General features: G+C 41.2%; 1 protein-coding gene across 5 annotated transcripts in view; it reads right to left on the bottom strand.

Annotated features, from left to right (window-relative positions):
* Positions 1-25788, bottom strand: part of CELF2 (CUGBP Elav-like family member 2) — a 577644-nt gene that overhangs the window by 382952 nt on the left and 168904 nt on the right. For 4 of the 5 annotated variants that reach the window (XM_054819577.1, XM_054819567.1, XM_054819605.1 and 1 more), the window contains exon 1: positions 3098-3286. The exons of the other annotated variant lie outside the window; for it this stretch is intronic. In XM_054819577.1, coding sequence (XP_054675552.1) covers positions 3098-3150 — 53 coding nt within the window. In that variant the 5' untranslated portion in view covers positions 3151-3286. Of the gene's footprint in view, positions 1-3097; positions 3287-25788 lie in introns of those variants that run through there. 5 annotated transcript variants of the gene reach the window in all.

Raw genomic sequence — 25788 nt, 5'->3', positions numbered from 1 at the left:
GGGAAGATCAGGCAGCAGCGCGTTAATGGCAACGCACCGATCTTACGCTGGGAGCTTATCTGAAAAGAGGCAACAGGAGGGGTGAAAAAATTAATCCATGAGCCCTCACAGATTTACTTTCCAGTAACTTTAATATTCAGATCACTATCAAGAAATCCAGTGAAAATATATTTCCTGAAGTGGGTTTTGTTCTACACATTAAACTGTGTTTAGAGCCCGTGAGTTGCTCCCCCCTTGCTCTAACGTGAAGCTGGAGGGTGCTGAGACTTGCCAGAAAGTATTGCAACTCTTCGCTGTCCTACCCCAGAGAGACACAGTGAAAGAGGCAGGCCTGATGTAACATTATATATACACACTGTATTGCCATTTATTTATTTTAATACCTCTGCTAGCTCTCCCAGCGTTGCTGGGTGAAGTCCAGCAAAATCCCCTGCCGTCCTCCAGCACCACCTCTCCCACCTGTTTGGCTCCACCACAAGCCACAGCCTTGTTTGTTGTTATATTGTACCTTCTCCTTTATTATTACCTTTATTTCGAGGGCAGAGGATGTGCTTCTAGGGGATTTGGGCAGCAGGGCAGAGGAGCCAGGGCTTAGCTGAGATGGGGGTCACCAGCACCAAGGCAGCCCATAGCTGCTCTGAGCCCCTGGGAATTATTAAACCTCAACGTAATTATGCCCCCCCCGCCACCCCCATGAGATCTGTATCCTTCAGTCTTTTCTCAGCTAAGCAGGTCTCAAACTGTGAGCGAATCACAGAATAAATTACAGGGGGGTTGCACAAGGGAAACAAAATTGAGAATTTGCCACTGTAGGACACTACTCTCAAGCTGATCGCAGCATTTGCTACAGCATTTCATTTGGGTCTTAAAGAATTGCTTTGTGCTACCCAAGAGAAACACACAGAAACACTCCTTTATTTCTTAAAAATACTAGCTACAGGGTTCCTTGATACGTGGAAGGGAAACACTAAAAACAGTAAGCTAAAAGAGGCATCAAACAGGCTGGAAAGTGGCCTGCAGAAGAGGAACCAAAATTTATAAGAAAAAATAGAAGTGGCATTACGATTTAGTAAGTCGCAAGCCATATGAGCTGCATGTTGACTTCTAGCTTTTTTTTGGTTTTTTTACTATCAGTGATCATTTCAGTTATATTACATACTGCCTTTCCCCACCTCTTAACCCTCTGCATCCTGCAGTTGATCTGCACAATGTCACATCTGTACAGAGTTGCTGCTGTAATCGTAACCAGTAATGACACAAAGAAATGTCCAGTAAAATTAACTTAATCACATCTTCGACCTCCTCTGTGTCTGTACTGCTGTAATCTCCAGACTCGCACACAAAGTTGGGAAACTTCAGTCATGCTGTAGGGAAAAAGTGCCAGGGAGATATTTCTTCTGCAGTCATGTAAACACGTCATTTTTCTAAGAAAACAGGATTCTTTGAGAGGGCAACGGTCTCTCCTCCTTAAATCTTCTCAACTTTCAAGTCTTGTGTCATCCCTCAACTCAGCAAAACCCAGGTATCACCTGACTTGACGAGCAGAGGAATCAGAAGTAGTCTCACGGAGCTAGATAAACTTTTAAAACAATTCCTAGGATGGCTTTTCTGGAGCACACACGCTGTAAGACAACACATGCAGAGCTCTGCAAAAGCACTTTACTGGCATTCATTGGTGATGACTCACAGAAGTCACCCTGGTCCATAGTGTGACCACCCGCCCCAGATGCCAATCACAGCCCTGCACTCCACCATCCCACGCATCACTACGTGTGAGCTAACATCCACACCGAAGTTTTGGAATTCAAATAGAAATTTATCATTCTGTGCTGACAGTCCTAAATTACTTTAAAAAAATATAAAAAACCTTGCAATAACACCGCTATGCCAAGTCTCATATCACTGACGAAGATAAAGGATCTTAGTCCACATTCCTGCACACAGGCTCAGAAGATGGTCAGAGAAATTTAAACTTCTGACCAAAGAAAGTTCAATGCTCTGCAAATATGAGGAAAGAACTAATAATGTAAGTCGACTTTATGGTTTGACTTTGGAAAGGTTGTTTTTCCTCTTGCAGCTCAGGATGCATTAAGCTCCTTAAAACAGTGTAGCAAGAAGCTCAAGTATACCTTAACATTATTGGGTGGGAAAAAAAAAAAAATCACAACTTGCCCACCCCTCAAAATCCCTGCAAGTTACTCCCTTAAAAAAAATAAAAATACTGTATTAGGTGCAGCTTCATGTTTTGCAGAAGAGCTGAAGGAAATAAACTTTATATTTAACTAATTTTATAATTTCGCCATCTACATTCCCAGGTGTTTCCAATATTTTAGTGAAGTTTCTGCAAACCATCTGCAAACTTTTTACATGTCCGACTTCTCAATAAGGCAAAGTCAGGCACTTACAGCAGCATTGAACATGGACATTTAACACTGTGGAGTTTTAATATCTGCAGCAGGCATTAACGGTGCTTTTTTCCCCCCGCTTTATCCTTCGTTTTAGCAGTTTGAATTTTTCACTATTCAAAGAAAAAAAATAGCGCTGAAGGTAAAAATCGGTTGCAACTGTTAAGTATTAAACACATGCCTTAGAGGGACAACAAGCTGTGGAAGTTTGAACAACAAAACGAAACATGCACATTTGTCCCCCTTCCTTCCCCCAAGACTATTTTCCACTTCTTGATCAACTTTCATGCTGTTTTTTGCTCCTCTGAAGTTTCCCACCCATTCCCCTGCAGAGCACGGCGAGGAAAGCAGAGAGTTAATCCTGCAGTTTCAACTGGTGTGAGCCTTTACTATTAACTTGAATTTACGGAGCAATCTCTCCTTAAAAAAAAAAAAAAAAAAAAAGGAAAGAAAGAAAGAAAAAAAAAAATTCCTCACTGCACTGTAACACCGAGAAGTATATTTTAAAAATCTCCCTCGGGTCTCTCTAAACATCTGCTTAAAGGTTTGCTGTATCTTAAAAGGGCTCTAATTACCAGAAACTCCTCTCTTACTTAAGCCCAGGGCTCACATTTCGATTATAACTCAAGCTCCAGTTAATTTAGGGCTAACCCAAAAATGCCTGTACCAAACAGAAGAAAACATAGGCCTACCTTAAAACTTTCCAGCTTTTCAGAGGATCCAAGTCAGAGATTATAGACACCATTGTAGTAATAATAACAATTATTTATATATATATATATGTGTGTGTATATATATATATATATAAACCCACGGCAGGGAAGCCTGACCACAAAAGCAGCAAGAACTCTACTCAGTGTGGGAATGACAACAAACCCAGCACAGCTCTTCCTCCTTCTCAAGCTGATAAGCACTTGTCCCAGCTTCTCTCCACCCCCAAAATCAATCTTGTGCTATATTGCTTCACAGTCCCAGTTTCATTTCTTCACCACTACCTTTTAAAGCCCTTGTAATCTGCTCCAACTGATCAAATTTGACCTTTTTGTAGCCCACTTTATTCCAAGCACAACCCTCAGTTAAATCTCTCTTTATTAACACTGTCCTTCTTGGCTTTCTTTTGGAACAAACACAGCTCAAGCTCGAAGCCTCAGTCTTTGCCAGCAATCATTTACAGATTACTGCAAGCTGCAGTCTTCTCCTTTTGGGTATTTTCTTCTACCTCTGAGGTTTGCTTTTATATTATTTTCTGAAGGTTGTTGGGGGTCTCCCTTTCCCTGCTCTGTGCAGGCTGGAGTTCGACACTGTTCAAGGAGGGACTTTGCTAATGCAACTCCTCTCCCACCCTTCCCTCCTCCCCTTATACAGGCAGATACACACATTAAAAACAGTTTACAACCTTTTGAATGCAGAATCATCTTCCTCCCCCTCTTTATTTTTTTTTTTTTTAAATCTAATAGACCCGATAGAAGCGAAGCAGTGACTGAAAGCAGTCTGATTTATAGCAAGACTGCTGTTACGGTAGAATAATAAAAAGCCTAATAATGCAAAGACAGATGTAACCCTTTGAGTGTTTGAAAGGGGAAAAGGTCTCTATATAATTCCATTAAACCCATTTCTTCTTTTTGTTGCTACTAAAAAAATAAATAGTAAAGCATCCTCCAGATCACTATGGTGATCTGAAAAGTTGTGTAACTGCTATGTTAGTGTGTGTTTATTTAGGAAAATCTAGATGATTGGCTTCCTTTGTGTTACTATAACACTTTTTGACATTGATTTCCCTACATTTAAATATTTATCTTTTGCATTTTTTCCCCCTCTAAATGTTTTCCATTTATCCTGTGAATGACTGTATCCTCTCCTTGAGCTCTGCCGATTCATTGGGATTTCTGGAAATTCCCAAATTAAAATTCTGGTGGGAAAAAAGCAAAACTGTATCTTATGAAGTGTTCAGTCAGAACCAAACTACCCTAAATGACAGATACTTCCACTTTGCTATTTATACCATAGGCATATGCTCTTAGTTTCTCTCTGCCACCAGTTCTCAAAAAAAAAAAAAAAAAAGTAAGATCATCCCTTATATGTTAAAAAGAAGCAGTAATATGATCGAGATCTGGTAGTGTGTGACATCATGGAAACATAATAAAGGGTGTAATAAGGCATAATAAACTTTTGAGGCTGCTTTAAGTCTTCCACAACTGCCTCCTCCGTGAGATAAAACTCGAGCTGTGTCTAAACTATGTTTTCAGGGCTCCCATGTACGCTGTAGACTGGTTTTGGGCAGCCTGAACCTCCCCTTGCTGGTGTCCCTACGGCACAAGGCAGCACCTTGCCGTAAGGTGACACTGAGGCTTCCCACCACCCCAAAAAGACTTTTTGTGACCACTTTGTCTGCCAGACACCAGCCAGGAGATAGTGGTCAGATAAAAAACCCCACTTTTAAACTACCTAGATGCAAAATGGCTTCTTTGTTCAAAGGCCAGCGCATCACTGACCCCTCATTTAGGAGAAATGTGCTTTGAGTCCTCTCCTGCCTCTTCCTCCACCCCTCAGCCGGGTGAAGCTCCTGGCTCAGCACGTGGGGCTGTATGGGTTGATCAGTGTAACAAGTCAGGCCCCAAGTTCAGACCTCTGGATTTTACATCCTCCCCTGGGCTACGGCTCCAACAGCTTTGCTCTATCTCCAAGGGGTTTTAACAAGGATAAACACATCAGAGACTGCTGATGGTGAGATCTGGGGGAGGAGGGTGGAGGAGAGTTGGGGGGGTAACAGATCCTCCACCTCCTTCTTAACGCCAGTGTGTCACAGGGCGTTTCTCACCTGATACACACATATCTCTGAGCACTTCTTCAGAGACAAGGGTTGTATCTACCGCTGGAAACTCTGGGGCCATATATTTATTTACTTACAGGAGATGGGTTAGATGCTCGCCATGGAAAGCAAAATTCAGTTGCCACTTGTCATATGTTTCTGTGTGGAGCTGAGGAAACCTTCATTTTTAGCATGGGAAGCAATTAAAAAGAGACTGGCCAGTGACTCCTCCTTTCTTCCCAAAACTTTGTAAACCACCGTTACACAGGTTAATCCCTCACTTGAGGCTGAGGAGAACATAGGTGGTTACAGCACACTGCCTCTTCTCTTTCTTCTTTACTTTCCTGTCACATTTGCTGGTTTTAGAGCTAATTCATGTATTTTCCCTTGTAAACTTCTCACCGACTGTTTCGTATTGATGACCAGGCTCAAAATAAGACAGGCTTCAAGCTTAGCCTGCAAACAAAAAAAATTCAAAATATCTTGTCCTATCATGTCCCTTCGGCAGGCCCAGTTTGAGTCCTTGTCACAACCTCTCCATCCACTGTTGCACATCAAGATGAACAAGAGGCAATGATGCTCTGCCTCTGTACCCTACTTAGGGATCTAACTGGTTTTAATTTCTGTACGGGTCAGGAGTCAGTGAGGGCTGCAAGGGTAAGTGACCTTTACCTTAAGGCTGGATGCTCCTATATCCCTAGACTTCAAGGACTAGACACATGAGGCAGAGGACCACAGCTTCCCCTGGTGTATTTGGAGGAACCAAGGCCAAGAGACACAACTCATCCCCTGTTCTCCACTTCAGGTCAGTGCCAAACCTGCCCAGAGCTCCACTGCACCAAGATGCTGAGCGTCTCTTACTCTGTCCATCCAGAAATTCCACAAACTATCTCCATTTCAAGAATTTTATCTCCAAAAATTGTATTTTATGCTTTCCCTGGTCACATTTTTCACTGCCTTCCCACAGAAAACACTCTATTTTTCCTCCGATATAGCCACATGAAAACTATACCGTCGGAGCAGAGATTCTTATTCCTTTCCCATTTGCAATTATTTGCGGTTATTTTTATTATTTTCATCTTAAACTTTTCATTTCTGGAAAGAAAGCCAGGTGTCCATTTTGCTGGACCTGGCTGGCATTTTGCCAGCTTTTCCTACAATGTTGAAGAAAGCAACTATAAGCTTTCTAAAAATAAAACTAGAAGATTAAGTTTAGCACAGAGAAACTTGCGACAGGCAATGGATTTTCCAAAACAGCCTCACGTATTTCATACAGCATGTAGCTATAGGAGGAGAAAACAAATAAAACAGAAACAGAAACCCACCGTAAAATTATTTTAACTCTTGTGCTTGGATAGCGGCACTCCAGCCCATCTTTTAGCTAAATGTTTTTTCTGTTGTGGGTAGGGACTTTGTCTGCAGAACTTTTATTTTTATGCTTTAAGTGAAGAAATTTCTTCTGATCTTCAGCTTGTTTGCCAAGAAACAGCCAGCACATCTGTGAAATATTACTTAAGCAAATTTATTACAGTTAGCCAGAAGGCAAAAACCCTGAAAGTTTCCTCTACCTGCTGAAATCCAGCCTATTGTATAACTTGGGTCTCTCATGGCATAACATGTCCCACCAGTGAGAACTTAGCAGTTCTCAGTTAATATGATAAAGAAGTACAAGCTTTCCAAGATTTTGAATCATGTTAAAGTAAATATATATCTATATATACTTTTGAAAACAGTATTCGTATATACACACACATACACAAAAGGATCTCTAAGCAATGTCATCATCCTTAGTTTAGACAGCTGTGGAGTCAAAGAAGTTCCAGATCAGCTAGCTACAAACATTTGAAGGTCATGTACAGGACAAAGCATTTAAAAAAGCATAAGCAATGATGGCTACTGACCATTAGAAAGATGATTTTTGTCATGAGATTTTCTTTTTTCCCAGCTGTTTCTTTACCAGAAACCTATTGGACTGAGGACTTTACATAGTGTTGGGCAGGAAAATAAACCAAGTATAGTAAGCAGTTTGGGTTAGTTATTTAATCTTCTTTCAAGGGTGTTATCTCATTCAAAATGTTTTAGGAGCCAAGCAAGGTCTGCCAAAGCACAACTTTCTAGTCAGGATGCCCAACAGCCTGGTTATCAGACAATAATAGAGAAATAAATAACCTTCTAGCATCTTCCCAACACATATTTTCCATCGCTTTTTCATACAAAGCAATATTAAGTTATTTGAAAGAAATCTTGGTCTTTTACCAGGAAAACCTCACTCTCCCTAGGGAGCCTGTTGTTAAATAAAAGCTTATCTATTAAAGAGTGGCCTCCAACTTCAGGGCTGCTGTTGCGGGCTGATAAAGGCTCTTCTCCAGACTGTCTCATGCTGTCCCTCCCCACCAGCATTGCCACCCCCCTGCCTCTCCTCCCAGTGCCTAATGCCTCGCCTTTTAAGCAATGCAGTGACTAATTGAAAATGCATTCCAATGCTTTACAAGCAGCTTTTCCTTTCCTGCTGACCAGCCAAATGTTTTAAAGTTGGCAAGATGCTGTTTTAACTTGGGAACTCGGACACTTGTTCATGGCCTGGATGTGTAGTTCTGCTGAGAGAAAAAAAAAAATAAAAAAAATCTGACTTTTGGAACTGGTATGAGTAAATCCAAGTGTTACAAATCTTTAAAGCAAGTCCATTCTCCCTAGGTGAAACACATGATCCAGGAGACAAGAAATTCTAAGTCCTAAGTTTAAGAAATGCAGAAAGTCGTGTGCCAGCGCTTGAACACAACGAGAGAAAAAGCAGTTACAGGCAGGCATAAATCCAAATGACAATTACCCCTTGGGAAAGAGTACTGTAACCAAAACACCCCGGAGACAGTCAGTAATCGCTGATTAACGGCCAGTCAATGGCCAACCAGGCTGGGCTTCAGCACATCTTATCACACAGAGCAACTTAGAAGTTGGCTTCATCCAGCAGCTGCAGAGATTTAAGGGTTTTGTTTCTTTGCTAAACAGCAGGCCTGATTGTACGAAGCCTGCACTTTAACGGTTAATCATTAATCTGAAATTACATAAATGTGTCTCATACTTATCGACTTCTCACTTCTACGAAGTCTGTAGAGACAAACTTTCAAGAGATGGTATTTTTTTTTTAATACAGATTGTGATTTTAATGGATTTTCAAGTACTTTCAGGTTTTGCTCATGACAACTGCTACAATAAAAAGCCTTATGAACAAAGATGTGTTTTGTGCCTATTCACCTAGCAGAAAATGACTATTACGGCATACTTTATTATGGGAGAAATGCTTTCCAGCCTCTCTGAAGAGACAGTCTTCCCCAAACTCCCATCATCCTAATTGTTTTTAAGGTGTTTGTAGTTTACTCTAAACAGCACATGAGCCAAACATTCACGTCCTGTGCTAAATTTCTCTTTATTGGCTAGCAGGAGGGTTTCTTCATGCTGCAGCATTGGTAGAGCGAGAACACTTCTGTAGTCCGAGGCAGGGCTTGCCCTTCCTAACCCAAAGGAAAGAATGAAAGAAAAGAAAAGCTCGTTGTATTTGCCAGACATGTTCAAAAAGAGCTACTCGCACACCCCAATCTGCTTCTTTCATTCCATTCAGGAGAGTCATGGGTCAAATTTGGTAGAGAGGAAAATAGCAGCCGTTAACTGTTCCAGCGCCGCAGCAGACCGACAAGCCAAAGCTGACACTGTCTGTCTTTTCAGTCTGTCTTTTCATTTCCATTCTTTTGGTGTCAGGTCATACGGTGAACACCAAGACGTCCTTATGAATCCTTATGAAAAGGTTATTGTACAGACTGCCTCCGTAACATAGCCCAGAAAATAAAAACTTTGGTAGTGACCTTAATAAGTGCTTTGTTGTGAAGGCCATGTTTTCACATGGACCACAGCTGCATTTATGCAGTCTGAATGCCATCTCATGCAGTGTTGAAGTATAAATCTAAGAGTGATTAAATTATGCTGAAAGCATACTGTAAAATATTTAGGAAACGATTTCCAAAGAGACAAAGGAAAATTAGCGGCTCCATATCCATATGTGTCTTTAATAGACTCTTCAAATATTTACCTCTGGTTTTCTATCCATCGCAGAAGTCCAGAGGATAGGATGATTATAGGTAAGGGACTAGACAGAGATATTCAGTTAATTCCTCTTAGTCTTTCTTCTTGACATTGAGAAAACCACTTTTTTATCTGTGCCCTACTTTCCCATCTGGGAGGGACAGATACCACCCTAGCAATCTACAGAGCAGAACACTAGGAACTTAGTAGAAGACACAAAAATTGGCAGCTTTATGAAATTTCCTCCTTTCCAAGATTGTTTTAAGTCTAAATCATATGAAATACTAGTTCGTCATTCAGTGTAAAAGAACATGATCTGTTGAGACAGATGGCTTCTACCACTTCAAAAATTTAAGAGTTGCTGTAGCAAAGCAAGGAACCCCTGAAGCTTTAAAAAATGGTCACCTATACCATATCCTTTAAAATGAAAATAATTTAAAAGCTCCAAAGTCCTAGAGGGAAATATGGGGAAAATAGCAAAAGGGAATAATTATGAAATTACAAAAGTGGTGAAATAAATCTTCCATTTCTGAGATTCTTCTTTATTAAACTACATTCAGGCACATAATTTTGAAAGTACCAACCACAAACACCTACCTTTTACATGGAGCTTATATATTTTAAATAGAGAGAGGGAGAAACAAGGTCCCCTGTGACAGCGTGCTTTGCTATTGACCTAAAGATGATGACATGCAAGTAGGGAAGGAGAAAATGCTTTACATGCCAGAGCAATCACATACATATTTCATATAAAGGCATGGAGAAGCATCCTTTTAGCCTGTGAATGAACTGCACCAGCACAGGCTGAGTTTATGTCTGACGCTGGTCAGGATTCAAGATTTGCTGGACTCTCTAGAGATAACACTGTTTCATCTTCCCTTCCTATTACAAAGGCAGGCAGAGCTGACAAAACGCGAAGACTACTTTTTGCCCTAACAGCTGGCAGGAGATTTTTATAGGCACAAAAACCAATTAAGTGTCCTGATTCTGGGCATGTAACTCCCCTGGAGCCTTTGTTTAGAAGTGCTTATCTGCTTGTATAGGCACAAGCATCTACAAATCCATGTACAGGTGTGTGTGTATATCTAAACAAAGCTCCATGGCGCACACCGAAATAATCTGTTGCTCTCTCTTGAGAAAAGCCCCACTTTATCCCTGTGAAAACAGTACGGGGGAGGCTTTCATAACAGTATAACTGTTCGCAGGAGCGCTGCAAACAGAGTGGGCAAACGGGGCATGGCGCATCAGCCAGGGCGTGGCGCGTCATTTGGTGCATCAGTTGGCGCGTCGTTTGGCGTGGCAGTTGGTGGGCATGGAGGGCGCCTCTTTGAATGAGGGGCATTCCACTGGCCAAGTGGGGGACATGAAGCACACATAACCCAGCAACGGGGCACTGGCCTGTGACAGGTGAAGGGCACCCATCCCACCTGACCCTCAGGCAGAATGGTGGGTGCTCATCTGAGAGCAAAGGTTGCAGCTCCGGCTGGGGGGTCTGCGCCATCTACCCCAGCAGTGGCTGATGCCTCCACCCAGACAGAGCTGCTGAAGGGAGAGGCTGCAGTGCAGACCTCAGGCTGCAGGACATGCCCAGACCTTTCTCCTAGGGCAGGGACAGGCGGCAGACCTGCCTGCAGAAGGTGTGCCCAGGTGGAGGTCCTCCTGCACCAGTGGCTGAGCTGCAGGAGGCAGTGAGAAGGCTGCAAAACATCAGGGAGGCTGAGAAGGAGTTAGATAGCTGGTTCCAAATACAGTCTGCAGTGGACCCATGGCCAAACAGCCAAAAACTCCCCAACCGGCGCATACAGAAGGGAGCAGGGGCAATAATGCAGAAGAATGGAAGCTTGTGACGGCAAGGATCAACGGGAGGAAGAGACTTCCCACAAAGCCTGAGGTACCCTTGCAGAACCACTTCACCACTCTGCAGACTGAAGAGGAAAGACCCATCACATCAGGAGAGATTCTGGAGCTAAGGCAGCCCGGTCTGCTCCCCGTGTAACAACCAGAGCAACTAAGAAAAGGGGACAGTTAATAGTAGTAGGCGACTCTCTTCTGAGAGGTACAGAGGCACCCATCTGCTGACCTGACACGCTCTCTTGAGGGGTGTGCTGCTTACCAGGGGCTTGGATCAGGGATGTCACTGAGAGACTACCAAGCCCCGTGCAGTCCACTGACTGTTATTCACTGCTGTTGTTTCACCAGTGACACAGGCAGGAGCAGTCTGAGGAGCATCAAAAAGGATTACGGAGCTCCGGGACTCTGGATTGCAGGTAGTTTTTCCATTAGTCCTCCCAGTGAAAGGGAAGGGGTTGAAAGGGCCAGTCGAATCTGGCGAATCAGCAAACGATTACAGGACTGGTGCCACAGCCAGGGGTTCGGCTACTTAGACCATGGGACTTGCTTTGAGACACCTGGTCTACTGGGGGCTGATGGGGTCCATCTGTCAGAGAGGGGGAAGAGAAGAACATCTTCAGTCATAGGCTTGCCAAGCTGGTGAAGAGGGCTTTAAACTAAAGTTGCTGGGGGAGGGAAACCTCAGTCCATCCCTCTCCTACCAGTTTGATGCCAGTGCTGGCAATAGATGCCCAGAGCAAGAAAAAGGATCACAGGTCAGCAGGAGAACACCTAAAGTGCAGCGTGAAGGAATTCCAGCCACTCCAGCCAGTAAGTCAGCTTCATTGGGGACCCAATTTAAATGCCTCTATGCACTTAGCATGGGGAATAAACAAGAAGAGTTAGAGATGTGTGCATGCCTGCAGGGCTATGATCTCATTGGCATCACAGAGAAGTGGTGGGATGGCTCCTATGACTGTTGTAGATTCCCCATCCCTGGAAGTGTTCAAGGCCAGGTTGGATGGGGCTTTGGGCAACCTGGGCTAGTGGAAGGTGTCCCTACCCATGGCAGGGGGGTTGGAACTATGTGATCTTTAAGGTTCCTTCCACTTTTCCAACCTAAACCATTCCATGATTTTAAGATTCATCAATAGAAGGCTGGAATTAAATTCAGCTCTAAAATGCCACTTATCCATATAAAAAGTTCACTAAAAAAGGTCCTTTTCCTAATTCAGGGGAAATCGGAAAGAACTTTTTTTTTGTTTCATTATTGAATGCAATTATTTGTCTTTATTTTCTAAAGAAACTTCTTTTATTTGTGAAAAAGCAGTACCATGTTTTTCCTGTTTCTGAGGACTACTCACTTTAACAAAAGCATCACGTAAATGTTTGTTCATTCCCATGTTGGCTGTTCCATTACTTCCTACATCTCTTCATGAAAGTTTTATATCTTTCAAAGCATTAATAGCTACTGTAGTCCAGATTACATTATTTATATACACAGGTCGTATTCACACATACAGTTTGTTTACAAGAGATCCTTTCCTTCCGTTCAAAAATATTCAAATTCTCATGTCACACTTTTCTTTCTTGCTGACCTCATTTACAAAAGCCCAAACACTGTAGTGATTTTTCTCCCAGACAAGGCCTAGGCTGTGATTCCAATAAAGACAAGCACAGGTCCCCATGCTGAAAATAAAACATTTTTATTACTTTCTAAACCTCGGGCATAAACATTCATTGCTTCATCTGACAAAATCCAACCAATAAAGACTGTGAAAAGAGATTAATAGAACCAGCTTTCTAGAACATTACACTGCCCTCTAGACACTGGATGTCTTGAAAATTGCGTATTGTATGGTTGGCCCATAGAGGAACAAGGAAAATATCCTTGTTTTCTCATTTGGATGGTCAATTGCTATAGCCTCAGCAAAGCTGTGCTTCTCTGGAAGCTGCAGGACCTAACATGGGCTGAGTCCCCCGAGCCTGGATTGAGTTGGTTGCTAATAACTCTTGGGGTGTCCTTGGGAAACTTACTTCTTTTCACAGGTTCCCGGTGTGTCTGGCAAGAAGAGATCAGTAGATCATCCTGTGTGGCTGCCTTAGATTTCACTGCTCCCCCTGTCTGAGAGTGTTTTTAGAGAACTGAATTATGTTCCTCATAGCCAGGAAGGAGTTCAGTCTCTGAGGAAATGAGAAGGGGAAGATGCTGCAGCTTTTCACAATAGTTTGTTCAAATAATTTATATTTCTCTCTTTTAGTTTGTAGCTTGCCTGCAAATGAGAAGTTCCAGCTCTTGCTAATTATTCCTTATCCAGTAATTTGAGAAAAAATTTTCCTCTTCAGAAATAGATGTCTAGTTATTTACCAGGCTGCTTTTAGATATCCCAACATCTTCCTTTTTACCTTTTTTTAATTTTTTTTATACTAAGTCCTTGGAAAGTAAACAGAAAGTGAACTAATCATGAACCTTCAGAAGGGTGCAAAGAGTCTTCTCTTCTCCAGGCTGAACAGTCCCAGCTCTCTCAGCCTTTCCTCATAGGACAGATGTTCCAGACCCTTCATCATCTTTGTGGCCCTTTGCTGGACTCTCTCCAATATGTCTATGTCTCTCTTGTACTGAGGAGCCCAGAAATGGACAAAGTACTCCAGCTGTGGCCTCACTGGTGCTGAGTAGAGGGGAAGGATCATCCCCCTCGACCTGCTGGCAATACTTTGTCTAATGCAGCCCAGAATACTATTTGCTGGCTTTGCCACAAGGGCACAGTGCTGGCTTATGTTCAACTTGGTGTTCATCAGGACCCCAAGGTCCTTTTCTGCCGAGCTGCTTCCCAGCTGGGTGGTCCCCAACATGTTCTGGTGCCTGGGCTGTCCCTCCCCAAGTGCAGGACTTTGCACTTCTCCTTGTTGAACTCCATGAGGTTCCCATCAGCCCATTTCTCCAGCCTGTTCAGGGCCCTCTGGATGGCAGCACAACCCTCTGGGGTATCAGCCACTCCCTCCAGCTTGGTGTCATTAGCAAACTTGCTGAGGGTACACTCTGACCCATCATCTAGATCATTAATGAAGATGTTAGTCAGGACTGGACCCCTGGGGTACACTGCTAGTTACTGGCCTCCAACTAGACCTGTGCCACTGATCACCAGCCCTGAGACCCAGCCATTCAGCCAATTTTCAATCCCCCTCGCTGTCTGCTCATCCATCCCCCCCATCACCAGCTTGTCTATGAGCATTTTATGAGACACAGCATCAAAGACTCTACTGAAGCCCAGGTAGAGAATATCCACTGTTCTCCCCTTGTCTACCAGACCAGTAATTTCATCACAGAAGTTTATCAAGTTGACTACTCCTGATGACTTTCTTGTCCTCAACATGCCTGGAAATGGTTCCCAGGGTTAGCTGTTCCATCATGTTCCCAGGGATCAAGGTGAGGCTGACTGGGCTGTAGTTCCCTGGGTCCTCCTCCTTGCCCTTCTTGTAGATAGGAGGGACATTCGCTTTCTTCCAGTCTTCAGGCACTTCTCCCAATCACCATCATCAATCAAAATTATTGAGATCATCCTTGCAATGACATCTGCCAGCTCCCTCAGCACTCATGGGTGCATCCCATCAGGGCCCATGGATTTATGTCTGTCCAGTTTGCTTAAGTATTCCCTGACCTGAATCACTTCTGCCAATGGTAGATAATCCTTGGTCCAGCCTTTCCCCCTGGTCTCTGAGACCTGGGTTTCCTTAAAGCTGGTGTTGCTAGTAAAGACTGAGGCAAAGAAGGCATTCAGTACCTCAGCCTTTTCTACGTCCTATGTAATGAGGTCCCCTGTCTCATTGAGCAATGGGCCCACATTTCCCCTAGTCTTCCTTTTGTCAGCTATGTACTCGTAGAAGCCCTTCTTGTTGTTTCTGACATCCCTGGCCAGATTCAATTCCATTTGGGCTTTAGCTTTCCTAACCTCATCCCTGGATGACTGGACAATGTTTCTATATTCCTCTCAGGTTACCTGTTGTTGCTTCTACCCCCTGCATGCTTCCTTTTTATGTTTGAGTTTGGCTGGGAGTTCCTTGTTCATCCACACATTTGTGTGGCCTCCTGACGTATTTGCCTGACTTCTAATTTGTTGGGATGGAGCTCTCTTGAGCTTGGAGGAGGTGATCTTTAATTATGAACCAGCTTCCTTGGGATACCCTTTCTTCCAGGGCCTTATCCTATCTTTGAAGATCCCAAAGTCTGCTCTCCTGAAGTCCAGGGTTTTGAACTTGCTTTTCACCCTCCTCCCTGCCCTCAAGATCCTAAACTCCACGCAAAGGTTGTGTCCGGACAACCTTCTTTTCAAATTACGGCTGCTGCATCTAAAATTCATGTTCAGTTCATGATGTCAATAGTGAGGTCAGGCTTCATGTTGACATTATTGACGACGAAGCTGGGCCTAGTACTTGTCCCAAAATACAATCATCCAGCTGAGGCCTGCTTAGAGATGTTAATTGGCCTGTGTTCAATCCAGTTAACCTGTGCCCTGCTGATAATGAATAGCCATAATCTTCCCTAGATTGCCAAGGGATACAAAATACAGAGCCTAGGAGCACTAATGCTTTTCCATTGCAATGTCATAGAGGAATGAAATATGTGTTTTTGATGGAATTCCTGGTTTTCATTAGTTACATTCCTATTAGTCAAATATTTTTCAGAAAAATGTTTTCTATCTTTTCTGGTATTTTCCCTTTGTTGAAAGATTGAGCAGCCCATGGGTATGTGCCCACCTTTGTCTCTCCTGCAGTGCTACTAATGACTTTATCTCCGGCTAGTAATGACCTATACCAAGAGTTCATATACAGAAGGTGATATGAAACTGTTTTAAAAGAAACTGTTTTAAAAGAGTATGCAGCCCAGCATAGAAGAGCAATGCCACTTTTTATCCCTACCCATACGTGCTGAAAGTTTGCCAGCTCTTGTTGAAGCAAATTCTTACTTCCCAGCTCCCATCTGGCCACTCTCCCTCGCCGTCAGAGGTGACAACCATTTTAGCGAAAACACGTGAACTGATATGTCTGTCATAGTTCAAAATAACTGTCGTGGAAAGCTGTCTTGATGTGGGCAGCAGGACAGCTTTTGGATACTGGAATGGAAAAACAACACTTAAACATTAATATACTACAGATTCTTGAATTTCTGCTCCAACTGCTGTAAAACCTGGCACAGGACTGGAGAAATAGTAGCTGCAACTTCATAAGCCGTTGAATTTGGCAGAAAGGAGAGCTTTACCAAGATCAATGGAGTGTTGTGGATCATGATTTATTCTGGAGCTCTGCTCAGGGGAGGAGAAAAAGGAAGGTGCTCTCCCCTCTGCAAGCAATGCTCGTGGATTTATTGAGAGCTATCATCTAAAGCTGAGAGACGAAATTCAGTGTGTATGGATACTCTTTGAAAGACTGCCAACGGCTTTAGAAATAAGAACATAAATTGAAGGTGAACAAAACTGCAATTGAAGCTATCTCCAGCAAATATAATTAAGAAAATAACCTAGTGAATGAAAAATACATTGGATTTTCAGAATTTATGTAATTTTCAATAATACAGGAAAAGGGTTCCTAAAGGCAGGAATTCCCAAATTAAAGAGTGATATAAGAAGCACTTTTAAGTAAATAGTCTGTCCCAGAGCCAAAAACTGTTACTGCCTTACCAGCAACAATACCAGTATGTGGCAATAAATGTTCACAGTTCCCTGAGCTATAGCACTGCTATTTGTTCCTGGCACACCTTCAGCTTCTCCCACTTGGTCTTAGTCCTGAGAGCCACCCCCCATGCTCTGCTATGCCTTTGGCTTCTCTATTACAACCTTGCATCTTTCATAAGTTTTCATTTACCCCTATTTCCCCCTCTTTTTCTCATTTTCTCTTGCTGTATCTCTATATATCTATGATTGGTGTCCATACCACTGAGATGACATAAGCTTTTAGCTAAAGGTATCCTCTTTTCTCAGTGTGGAATTATGATAATCTAATAAACCATGAATAAAGAACTTTCTATTTTCCAATCAGTTTCATTCAGAATTTTTCTCCTTTGGAAAATTATATCTTTTAAAGTACCAGTATATGTATGACTAGCAGGGATGTACTCAGTTCGGTGTACTGAATGTAACCATGTCATGATTGTTCATCCTTAGGCGACCACTAACTTCCAGTCTAGTGACCAATTCATCTTTATCCAATATAATGATGTCCAGAACAGACTTTTTTTTTTTTTTTCATTGAGCACAATATCATTTATGTTTGAAACTACTCTCCTTAAAAAATCCAAACAAATCATCATTGATATTTTGCTACCAACTGAATGGATACAGTAGCCATGTCTCAGGAACTGAAGTCTCCCATCACACCTCGATTCCCCTCCATGTATTACTGACTAGTGCTTATGGAATAACACATCTTATTCTGAGGTCTGATTTGTGTCTCTCGTTTGAAAGAGTGTGGAGAGTGGAGTGGAGATGCCTTTACAGCACTATTAGTTACATCATTGATTGATGTGTAGTCAGTCCCGCTAACACAGACACAGGTGGTGGTTTTAGTACAGAGCACTGCCTCTCCTATGATCCTATGGTCCATGACCTTATGAACATGCACAGAGCTCCACAGCACTGAGACTCTGGGCATCTCCTATTCCATCCATCCATTAATTCTACAGATGATCTCCATTTCAAGTACTTTATAGCAAATGTATTTTATGCTTTGCATAGACTCATTCTTGCACACTCCAGTTTTTGAGCAATCTGGTGTGACCTCATGGCTGGCCCAGCTTTGGGCAGGAGGTTTGACTAGAAATCTCCTGAGGTCCCTTCCAACTCTAGTCATCCTATGATCTTAAAATCCTCTCCACTCACCTTTTTTTTTTTCCCCACTCACCTTTTTTTTTTTCCCCACTCCACCCTTTTTAGACTGGTTACAGGTAGAGATACTAAATCTGTCTATTCACATCAGCAGCCTTTCAACAAGATAACTATATCAGATTTTTCTATATAAAATCTCAGTTCTCTTGATCTTAATTCACAGGACTAGCACTCACATGTAGCAATAAGAAAATGTATGTATTTCATGTTCATTGCCGCACAGGTTCAATTTTGAGTTTGGACTGCCTGGACCTTCACAGTACCCTACTAAACAAGCTAGTTTAAAGCCGTCTTGACTGCTCCAGCTATTATTTGATTCAAACGTTAGTATTGTGCTGTATGGTTCATCAGCTGAGGGTCAGGCGGTGCTAAGCACAGGCAGACAGCTTTCAGCCAACACTGAGCACTCGTGCGGCCAGCTGTCTAGTGGGGAATGGGGGGAGGCCGATCTCCAATACGTCTCAGTCAGGTTGTGTCTTCCACAAACCTGGAAAACTGGCCTTTTTCCAACATGCCAAAAGCACTGAAATTTCTACTGTACTGTTGTGGTAGCCAGCGAGAGCCATCCTGATGTGCCCTGCCTTTCACTCACCAGCTCGCCTTATGATTTAGAGCTAATAGGGGGGCAACTTCTGCTCCCCTGCATCCTGCCAGGGCTCAAGGAGCAAGAGGTGGTGATGAGATTATTTAAAAGAAAAAAAAAAAAAGCAAAAAGCAATAGTGTAAGGCACGTGTTGGGATCTTCTGAGGATTATAGAGCAGCTGAAGCCCAGGGATCTGAGGGATGAGTCATTTAAGCCAGACATAAAGTTTCCCCCCCACCACCTCCCCACCTCATATGAAAGGAAAGAGGGTCGGAGCCAGACCATCTGGACAACTCTGTGGGAGCAGAGGCCTGCAGAGAGGATTGGGCCGCCCACAATGCTTAGCAGGAAACAAAGCAAAACAACTTGCTCTGCAGACCTGGCTCGAACATGCTCATCAACAGCTATCAGCTGATTTTATATCAATGAGCATTTACAATGATTAACCCTTATTTCTGCTCTCCAAATGGGAAAGACGAATAAACTAAAGAAGAAGAAAATATTAAGAAGGAGATGACACTACAGAGAAGATGATATTATGAGAACGGCATTAAATTCTATCTGTGATAGTGTTTCAGAGCCATTGCCATTGAAGCTAAGAGAAATTTGCCACAGAACTTGTTAGAAAGTGCTATAAGGATTCAGAGCACTCTGCTGTTGTCACACTGCCTTACTATATTCACAAAGGGTTTAGAAGTTAAATTTGAAATGGAAATTCATAGGAGAGGCAACTGAACAAACAGGATAATATGTCACCAGAAAATGCAGATTTGCAGAGCTTGTGAATTTGTATGAAAATCCCAAGACAATTTCTTCATTGATCAGATTGCTATTGCTATACAAATCTTCTCTTGTGCAGATTAATGCAAAGCAGTCAAAATTAACATTTGTTCCTTCATTATTAGACTAGAAAAATTCCAACTTCTATAGCTTTCCCAATTATCACTTGCCATTATCCCCATTAGCCAATCTAACTATTTTTTTTCCTAGGACAATTTCAGCAGTTTTTCAGTTTTGAATCGCCCAGCAATAAAACATACAATGGAAAGAAATTGGCAATTGTTGTACAGAGTTATGCTGTTTATTCAGGAAAGTATGATCCTGTCTTATAGTAAATATACCCTAAAAAGGCAAAAATCATCTTACAATTTCTGTTAATGTTACCACACCTGTTAGCACAAGAAACAGCATATTCCCCCCCAGTATTGCATTGCCTATGAAGATTGTTAAGGCAAGATTTATTCTAGTTGACACAGTTAAGATAAAGCTGTTGGCTAAAACTACAAAGTACTCTGTTTCGAAAAGAAGAAATGATGGTTCCGCAAAGCTTAATAAATTACAGAATTTCTGATATATACTTCCCATATTCATTTGTTTCAATTAGGTGCATGTAAGTAAAGGACTGTTGGTTTCATCAAAATCATGATGTATAATTAATGAGACCAGCTCTGTTAATTTTACTTTTTGACATTCAGGCTTTATAAAATGTATACTTTTAAAAAGTATATTTTTGGGAAATTGCAATGGAATGTGGCAGCCGTCACTGTTTCCTTCTCCTGGATTGCTGTAGAAAATGACTCTGTTCACTTACCCTGCTGGAAAATGAAATAACCCTTACAAGTAGATTTGGAATGTCTTGAAGTTCCAAAATTAATAGTAGGAAAATTTCTATAACAATAAAAAATATTTTAATTACATCTGGAATGATTGCTACTAAAAGGATTTTATGGTGCTAGAAAGCTTGGGAGTTTTAAAACAGAGAGAATAGAGAGGTCAGGAAAATGATCTTTAGATTAAATGAATGTCATAAGAATGTATTTGTCAGAGAAAATATTAGAGGTTTCATATATAACTAGCTTTCCTTCTAACATACATGTTAAGTTGATGTGGAGTGGGTCCCTGCTGTTCAAAATACCAAGAAATAAAAGTTCAGATATGTGTCACGATAGAGGCAAATATCTGTTGTATCTAATTTGGCAGAAATATAGGAAATGTGGAGGAGATGTAGATAGAACATAAAAGCCTCACCATGAAGTTAGGCGATGGTACAACTCCAAATCTTAATTAGTTTATTGATTAGCTCTATAAAGATGATGTGCTGTTAACAAAATGGTATGTTACCCGTTCTCTGCCTATTGCAGTGCTGTAGCAATTCCAGCAAGCTTAGTCTATAGATTTATATACTTGTCTCTACAGTCCATTTGTATAAACAAGTAGCTCAGAGGATTTAGCTAACCCCCATCTGGTTACTTTAAAAAACAGAAGCACAAAAAATATCACAGTAACAGAAATAAAAATCATTTTAACTGGCCTCCATCTGGCAATTTTAATAATGGAAATGCAAAGTTACAAAACGTGCCAGCTATCCAGGGCTTGTACAAAAAGCAAGAAAGTGATTAAAAACATTTAAAAATTTCCTGTACAAGACAGGTTAGCTAAGAGTTTAGCTGAGGTTTGGCTAACTTCGGTGTCACAGGAATCTAGGTTGCAGTTTAGCATAGTGCAGGACAAGCCCTTTTTCTCCTAAATGTTGGGGTTTACAGCAATGCATAATTATTGCCCTGTAAACCAACTCGCAAGTAACAACCCTAATGAACATTAGGGTGCCTTTCTTCTGGGTTGGAGCCTAAGGCTGTACGAGGAGATTTCTAAAATACCTCCTTCTGCAACTGATGATGTGACATTAATTTAAATTTTTAAAACTGTTTTACATTCTCAGAAATATTTTCTTTGGCTAAAATGTTTAGTAGATGAAAGTGTTAAGATTGCTCAGGAAGGGCCTGATCAAATGCTCATTTAAAAGAAGAAAAGAGAAAAAAATCTCCCTGACTACTTTTGGCTGAATTCTATAGATCAGACTTGCATATTATATTAAGAAACTTGGATGCTAAGACCATCAGTGCTGCAACATTTAATGCAATATAATTTCTAAGTTAGTACAAAACCTTTCCACAGCGGGTTTGGAATGATCATGGTTTGCATTTTTCTTCTTCTTCCCTTTTTTTTTTTTTTTTTCCTTCCCACTTCTCACTTTTGTTTTGTTTCACTTTGACTACTTCACAGTGTTTGTATTTTGAAAGCTGGCCTATTTTCCCTCACAAAGCAGGAGATTCAGTTTGTGGTATAAATGCTAAATCAGCATGTGTCAAACTTGTTAAACCTTTTTTATGCCAAGCCTTGAAGGACCTGATAAAATAAAGCTGTAAAGATATACATTTTAATAAAACATTATTCATGCACTGTTAGTCCACAAAATATTCTCATGTACTATATAGAAATGAAAAGCAACATTTCTCTGGCCTAAAGCTAACTTTTTATGACTCCCTTGGTAATTTTTCCATTCTTTAATACTACTTTATTTATTTATTTTACAGTAAGCTTTCAGAAAAGGGATGGCATTTTTCTCGACACGTTTACATGTGCTTTTTTTTTTTTTTTCCTCCTGACCTTTTACATCATCTATAGAAAATTTAATAGGGATATGGAAATCAGAGAGGGTAACTGCTGGAAGCAATATGTGCTGATCAAAACTCAGAGACAGCAGCTCTGTGGAGAGCACAACTGCAGTTGTGTGGTTCAGACACTGGCCTGAGAGTCGCGAGATCTGGGGTTTCTTCCTTAATCCGCCTGACCCCCCCTCCGAGTGATACCAACTCTTTGTTTGCTCAATGGGAATGATAATATTTACATTCTCCCATTCTTTTGTCTATTTAAATGATAGGTGGCTTGAGAATCCTACTGTTTTTTATAGTGCTGGTACAGAGCACAGCACAGTGCAAGTTATTTCAGCTGGTGCTTTTAGATATTACCATAAGGTAAAAATACACAGTAGGGACTTAAGTACGCTGCCCTAGCACGTGACTCTGCCCTCCTGCAAGTCCGAGAAAGAAAGCCCTGAGACAAGGAGGACAGTGTTGGCTTGTAGGCAAAGCCAAGCCTTTGGGTGCTTAAATACTGGGGTACGAGGTTTTGTAGTTCCCAGTCTGCAAGCCCTCTAATGCATTGGAATGTCTCCGGTATTCCGATACTGGCTGCATCGTGTAGGTTTTCCGAAGATATTCACTGGTAGGCACATTGTATTCAATGATAGATGTATAGCTATCTCTCGCCCTCGTTCAGGAAATCTCTCTTATTGGTCTGGTTTTCATCTATTTGGACTCTTTTTGCAGTTGTGGCTCACATCTATCTGTAAGCCATCCATTCAGCTGTATCAGAGAACATGAAGAGCACCATGATATTCTCAAGGATATCAGCAGATTTCAAGGTTTTGTGAATGTACAGACCTACGAGACCTCCAGAAGAGGTCCTCTGGATGTCTCCATCAGGGACTGGTTTTCCTACAAATGACCCTTGGCTAGAAAAGCGGCTATCATCAGTAAATCAAACCCCACTAGATACAACCTTTTTTTTTTTTTCCACCTCCACACCTATGTGCAACTCAGTAAAACTTCTGTGGATATTTGTTCCCTCTTGTGCCATGATGGTGTGGGTCAGTACCATTTTCTCTAGAGGGACATAGGCCCCAGATGTGTTACAGCCATGTAGACCTTTTTCAGAGCTCTCAGGAATGCAAACTAGTCAAAGGGTCGACCACAGGTCTCCTTGAATTTGACCACGCTGCTGCTGACTGAATGACCAGCAATCAAGGTCAACATCTGGATTGATAAGGAGTTCTTCAGGAACAAACAAAGGATTTCTGTTTTGAGGCAGTAACAACCAGTTGCTGTGCAAATATCAAGTGCTGTAACTGGGTTAACTATAGAATCACAGAAAACCAGGAGGACTGCAGGAGATAATTATCTTTAATACAGCATGACAAAGTATCTTTTTCTCTTATTATGCAAAAAATGAGGTGCGTGGAGAAAGAGGCAGAACTGCTGTTGGGAATGTAGTTTAGCTCCTCCACTGTAGGCATTGGTAGCACGAAGCAACTTATTCTCTCTTTTTCTCCCCATGCCTGAGAGTATTTTTTCCTGTCTTGAAGGATTCCCACTGTTCTTCCCTGCCTTCCACACCTGCTCTCTTCTTCTTTGTCTGCTGAGCTACAAAGTAAAACAATAAACATTCAAGGCACAAAAAAATTCATGTGGTTTGGCTCCCAATACTCAAAAGCTGATGAACTGAGAAGGAAGGAAAGTTTTGCTTCTAATTGAGCCTTGAGTTCCTTCTTCAGCAGATGAACTGCTCAAATATGAAGGTTAAATCCATATTCCGCCATACTTAAAGGTCTTTTGGGCTGAGGATTTCAGTGGGATTCTTGCCAAAAGAGCGGGCATACAGGGAGTGCTGGCTGGTTTTGCAAACGTAGGTAGAAAAGTGTCCTAGGGTTTGGGAGGTGGGTTTTGCTGCACTGGCATGCTGGGTGATTAATGCAAGCCACTTAGCATCTCCTTCCTCCCCCTTGCTGTGCCTTAGGTTCAGGAGGAACAATGACATTTTTCTCCTTTGTGCTGATTTGAAAGCTACTGATGAAAACTGCTACTTAAGGATTAGTTAGAAATGTAGAGAGGAAATTCTTGGGGAAAAAAAAAACCAAAACCAGTAAATATGCTTTTTAGTCCAAATGTATATTACATGTTTTTAAGGCAGAAAAAAAGCCTTTCTCAGAAAAATGACATTTCCAGAAGAACTTTTCATTTTCACACTTTTTTTTCCCCTACTGAAAGAACATGGATGGAAAATTTCCAGCAGGCTCTGAAAACAAATTAATTCCTTGTTTGGCTAAACATACTTTTATGCGATGGTTATATTATTCACAAGCAAAGAGAATCTTAAAAGGAAAACCTGGTTGATTTCCCATATCCCTCTAAGTGAAGCTGCTATACCCTTTGCTGCTGCTCAGAAAAATCTCAACAGGTCATAACGTTCCACTGTGTGTCTTAGACCTGAAGGAGCAGGGGAATTCACATTCATTTAAAGATACTGCAGTACTGCCTCCATAAATCCCCTCAATGGGACAAGATGTAGGCCTAGCTTGATGAGATAAAGATAGTGTTTTATACCAAGTTTTCAAGCTTCATTCTAAATAGTCATTGATTTTGTGGGTATACATCAGATTTTTATGTTCTTTGGGATATCATTGTCTACAATTTCATCCTTTACTTTAAAAAGAGCAGCAATTGACTGGGAACACCCAGAATACATCCTAGAACATCCATCTACTGTGTTTTAGGATCTTGCTGTAATGCAATAAAGCACTTTCATTTCATATGAAGAATGATTTATACTGAAGTTAATGTCTTAAGTGTAACACATCCACACTGGGTAATGTTATCATAGCTTATATTTCTTCTCTAAGAGTTTACCTACTATCCAACTTGCTTTTGCAATGAATGTTTGCATAATGTAAAACATTCACTTTGATACTAATAGAAATAAATGGCTGAAAGAACACAAAAAAATGAGAGCTTTTGCTTACTATTTAAATTCTTTCAAATAGCAGTGCTGTGTGAAATTCTAATACACTTTCTCTGCAACAGTCAGATACTAAAATGGTCCAAAGATTAGAAAATCACTTAAAAATGTAATTAATACAGCAGCACAATTCTCTGTGGTCTGTAAGATATGATGCATTTAGTGTAGCAAATAAAACATAGCATAGGACAGTCATCCAGGTGTATTATACATCTAATCCACTAAAATATGTACATAGATTTACTGTATTTGCCTTACAAACTTTGCCTTTTCTGGACTAGATATTAAAGAGTGATATTTAATTTAATTTTACACCTTCTCTGCTGTTGTTGTTTTTTTTTTAAGTTAATTTCTTCAGAAAATTCCTAGTTTTAACTGAACAGTAATAAAGCTGGCAATTAAATTTGTAAGAATATATCCTAAAAAAAAAATACTCTTATTCATGATTTATAGGATCACAAGTTGGAAGGGACCAGAGAAGGTCACCTAGTTCAACCTCCTGCTCAGTCAAGGTCAGACTTACTTTTCTGTGGACAATGTCTTGGTTTTGGTGCCTATATCTTCATATTGGTATTTGGTTAAAAGTTCAAGACTAGGAAGATGCTCTTGCTCTTGGCAGCCAGCTTCGTCCTGAGCAAATCTGTGCGTTGGTGCTTTGAAGTGATGGTGTGTTTCCTTAGGGATCTCAGTTTCTGAAGCCATTATTATGTCTCTGACTGTTTCATGAAAGTTTTGCCATGAGACAATGTTGTTTTGCTCATTTCAGAGGAACTTGATTTTTAATGATTTCAAAA

This window comes from Grus americana, chromosome 1 (genome assembly GCF_028858705.1).
Source record: "Grus americana isolate bGruAme1 chromosome 1, bGruAme1.mat, whole genome shotgun sequence".
NCBI lineage: Eukaryota > Metazoa > Chordata > Aves > Gruiformes > Gruidae > Grus > Grus americana.
This window is presented reverse-complemented; position numbering and strand designations above follow the sequence as displayed.